The sequence below is a fragment of the Dreissena polymorpha genome, chromosome 16 (genome assembly GCF_020536995.1).
Source record: "Dreissena polymorpha isolate Duluth1 chromosome 16, UMN_Dpol_1.0, whole genome shotgun sequence".
NCBI classification, from domain to species: domain Eukaryota; kingdom Metazoa; phylum Mollusca; class Bivalvia; order Myida; family Dreissenidae; genus Dreissena; species Dreissena polymorpha.
The window spans coordinates 24,890,903-24,895,368 of record NC_068370.1 but is presented as its reverse complement, the minus strand read 5'-3'; the positions used below and the strand labels follow the sequence as shown (position 1 = coordinate 24,895,368).

Genomic DNA, 4,466 nt, shown 5'->3' with positions numbered 1-4,466 from the left:
AAAGAACACAAATCATTACATGTCATGTGGTTGAAACTGTCATTTTATATTTTTTAGTTTTTTTTAAGCGGTATGCTTCATAAATAATGATCCTACATCAAACAGCAAGTTTATACTTGTGGTCAAACAAGGCGTGCTAAAAATATCATGGTCATACATTATACCTTTTTTCGGTGTCGCATGAGCATGTATACGTGTTTGCTCGTTAGCATCATTGTGCAGCATATTATTGTTCTGCAGATCATAACAAGGCGCATAACTATTTATTGATTCAAACGTGAATTTGCGATGCTGCCTTCAGAGCGCAACCGAATGTTTGTTTTTGCAAATAAAACACGATTGTCGATAACGCCTTGTTGAGAAGACTTCTATCTGCTACACATGTTTCAAAAGTTTTAATAATATGCGTACTATTTGCATATTTTCTCTTATTTTAAAGTTAAGAATGTAACTGTAATCTTTGTAAACTTGTACGGGGCTTGAGAGTATGGTTTACAATAAAATGAACACTACATACAAAGTTTAATGTACTTTGAATCTGACTTGCTTTAGTAAATATTTGACAACTGTGAGAGAATAATTAACAGCAGAAAGATTTATAGATTTGATTATAAGTCAATGCTTTCTCTATCGCGCTAGACAAATCGACGGAATTTCGCAATCAATTCACTTGGAGACTCTTCTAACGCAACAAGTATTCAAATCATAAAGCTCCCTTGTTTTTGAAAGGATTGTGTTGCAATTTGGACTCAGAATAATTAAAAGGATATCTACTACTTCCTGTAAATTTAATTTAAAGTAATAAGCATTTAAATATGAAAATTAACAAATTAAAATTATCGCCTCAAAAGTTAAATTTTCTAAATCGTTAAACGTAAACTTATAACAATGCGAAAAGTACATAGCATATACCACAGGTACTTAACAATGTTTTATGGTCCTTATATATACAGAATTAAAGAAAAGGTATCCAACGATGATTTCAAAGGTGTATCGAATAAAACAATGCAACAACATGAAAGATCAAACAACGCACATATATGTCGTTGATGTTGCCAGCAAGAAGCGTCCATCTATGATTAAACACCGTTTAGTTGATGAAAATCCACCAAGTATGCTCACAACAGCTAAAAGTTTCACAAATATGACCCCGAAATTGAAGCGTGTAATTCTCGACGTCCAAGTTTCAGTTATTACGGGAGGCGATTGTTGAATGTATTTCAAAGGAAAACTTAGTCAATGAAAATCATACGTGTAGTTGATAGCAAAGTTCTTGTTTATTACTGAAAAATCAATCAAAAATCGCTTTACGTCATAACAAACATATGGACGTCGAGAATGACACACTTCGATTTTGGGGTCATATTTGTGAATCTTTTAGCTGTGTTGGACATGACATATGATTGTTATATGAACTTGCCAAGAATATAGTAAATTTATCTGATGTGCAATTTTAAATGCAAATCTTAACTCATTATTGAGATATTCACATTTGAAAAGTGTTGCGTTGAAAAGTATTCAAATATATACCATTGCTTCTCTAAAGCGGGAATACAATCCATATTTGGTTTGATACGCAGATATTCCGCAATTATGTTATATGATAGTTTGCTTCAAGGTAAATATACTTTCAGCTCCATTAGGGAAGCCATACGTATATTTCCCATTAAGCCTTAGGCTGTTTCAAACGCATCTAATGACCAGGATCTTAATTGAAATGGCGACCTAAATCGATAGCGACCGACTTTACAATAACAACGTATACCCAATGTAAAAAGAAGGAGTTGATTGGTTCTGCAGTGAATTATTCTGTAACAGTTGTAAAACAAATCGACAAATATGACAAGCACTAGAATATAATTTATGCCAATGAAAGAAATTTTCCCAATATACCATGCAACTATGAAAGAACAAGAAATACGGCAATATAAGTTAACCAGGCATTCAAAATGGTCTAATTAATTTACGTGTTGCTTTGTCTTCGTGTTACCTAGATACATACTGAGTTTCAGCAAGATACCTCATTCCTTAAAGATATATCAAGCAAAACTTTGATATTTAATGTTAAAGCACACCAAAATAGATTTCAGAAACAATAAGTTAAACTAAAGGTCGATCACCACTTATTGACGATTGGACTACTTGTGAGCCTGTCAATACACACTATTTGTTTATTTGTAGTCCTCCTCCAAAACATCATTTATTGAGTATAACATATTTATAATTTTAAAACTAGGTAAAATAAATGCAAACGCAATGATTTAAAGTTTGTTATCACATGGTACTTGTATGGCATTGAATGAGATAGGTTACGCATGCATATTATAGGGTATATTTGAGAGGAGAAAGTTTAAATTGTATTTCCGATTGTTTTATCTAGAAATACGGTCAAATGGTCATATAATTTTTAGTTATCTTCGGTTTTATATATGAATTGTTTAATATAATGTTATTATCGGTTTTGACATTGTGTCAGAATATTGCATATGTCTGTTATTTTCAGGTATCGATTTGATAACTATTATAACAACCTGTACACGCGGTGATTCGGCTAACCATATCGACACATCGTTCAAAATGTCAAAGGTAAGTTATACATTTTAAAAGTGTGTATCCTATTTAACAAAATGGTTTTTATTTTTGTATTCTTACAATGTACAATATATTAAAATTGTTTCTTTTGAACTGTTATAAGATTGCATTAACATTCGTAAAACTTAGAGAGAAATTATTTTCAGTACCGGATGATGGATCTAACGCGGAACCTTCGTTTCCGTATCGATACGGCGGAAAACGATTCAATTATCGCGTACGTGGAGCAGCGTCCGTCCGAATACGACAACATCGGCGCCCTGTACTACGTCGTCGCCGTTGTCCTGATATACGGCCTATCAATCGTCATGATGATTGCGTCACACATCCGGCGCAATAAACAAGACGGACAGCTGCGCTCATACCTAAAGGAAATGGCGGCGCTGCGGAAGAAGAACCGGCGGGAGCAGTTGCTAGAGAAGATGACGACCCTGGCGACGAAGACCGGTTATGTCAATAGTCCTAACAAAACACAAGAGACGTCTTTTACTGACGCAAAGAATACAAATGGACTGAAACCCGGAACGCCATCGTATTCTCGAATACCGAGTGATGACCTGGACGAATCCACGCGAGAAATTTCCAAGGCGAGTTATAGTGACACGGACTCGGTGTTTCAGTTTAACCCCGACGCTCTAACGCCTAAAACAGAGTCTCCTAAAACTCCGCGCATTTCCCCGTCCAAGTTACTTACGCCAAAAATGAATCGCGCCGACGGAAGACCTTTCTTTCAAGTCATCAACGAAAACGCCCCTCTTTGATAATGTGATTGCAAAATTGTGTGTGATTGATCATCATATCATATGATTAAATATGTAATGCGACAATTTATAAAATAAGGTGCTAGGGTTCAAAGAACATGTTCCTGTAAGTTTTAAAACATAACATGTTACGAGCATAAACGATTTTTTCCTTTTGTATGTTTTTCATTTAAGTGTTATATGCATTATCCTCATGTACATGTGAACGTGTGTTTTTCTAAAAAGGTGATTTCTTGCCAAAGACATTGATGTTTCCAATAGATATATTATATAGTGCGTTTGAGCAACGCTGTGTGAAAACGGGTTTCAACAGGGTAGAAACAAAGCATGATTGTGTTTGTTCTATTGAATATTTGTACACATAAAAAAAAACTAAAAAATTATTTAAGAACAGATAATTTCAGATGTTTTACTGTTTCTACATTTGTTGACTCACGAATGTCGTTACGATGACACAAATAAACCCTAACCTATGTTTTTAATACAACATGGAGTGGCGTTAATTATTTGAAAATGACAATCAAATTAAATGCCTGCACGGTTTTGAAAAGATATCCTTCCTAGCGTAGGAGGACAACAATATCTGACAGAGCTGGGTCGAACGTCTGTAATTGACCCGCTGCTCATTTAGCAACTAGAGGGTTGTTACTCAGTTAGGGCCAATAATAGACACCCGGCCTAACTCTGCCTGATGTTATCGTTTATATTAAATATCATACTATTTTGTTTCTTCACTAAAATTAACTACATAAGCATCTGTTCATACTTTGAGTTTTACTTCTTCTACTTCTACTTCGTTACTTCCTTCAGTCAATTGCTGACTATGGCAGGAAGGCGACTGTCTGGGAACAGCGAAATGTTAACAGTCACGTGTTAAAACTATATATAAAGTATGTAAATGAAAGTGATGTTAAGTGGCATACGAAATAACATCGTGACGAGTGATGTAAATAAATTAACATTGACTTATGATACAAGTATAAAAACAAGATACTGATATTTATTTCGAGACAGTTGCCAAACCTGCAGTAAAATGACTGAGGCTGATGCTGCTCTTAACGTAGTATGGAAGGCCTTTCCAATACCTGATTGTCCTTGTGAAAAATAATTTTG

The 4,466-nt window shown here is 34.7% G+C and overlaps 1 protein-coding gene across 1 annotated transcript; it reads left to right on the top strand.

Annotated features, from left to right (window-relative positions):
- Positions 1–2,744: 2,744 nt before the first annotated feature.
- On the top strand, positions 2,745–3,628 carry LOC127862261 (uncharacterized). The gene has a single exon (XM_052401327.1). The coding sequence runs from the start codon at positions 2,745–2,747 to the stop codon at positions 3,351–3,353; it is 609 nt and encodes a 202-aa protein (XP_052257287.1). The 3' UTR covers positions 3,354–3,628.
- Positions 3,629–4,466: the final 838 nt, after the last annotated feature.

Bases quoted from the DNA above. Each gene is read 5' to 3' on its own strand.
- LOC127862261 (XM_052401327.1), top strand. From the start codon at position 2,745: ATGATGGATCTAACGCGGAACCTTCGTTTCCGTATCGATACGGCGGAA.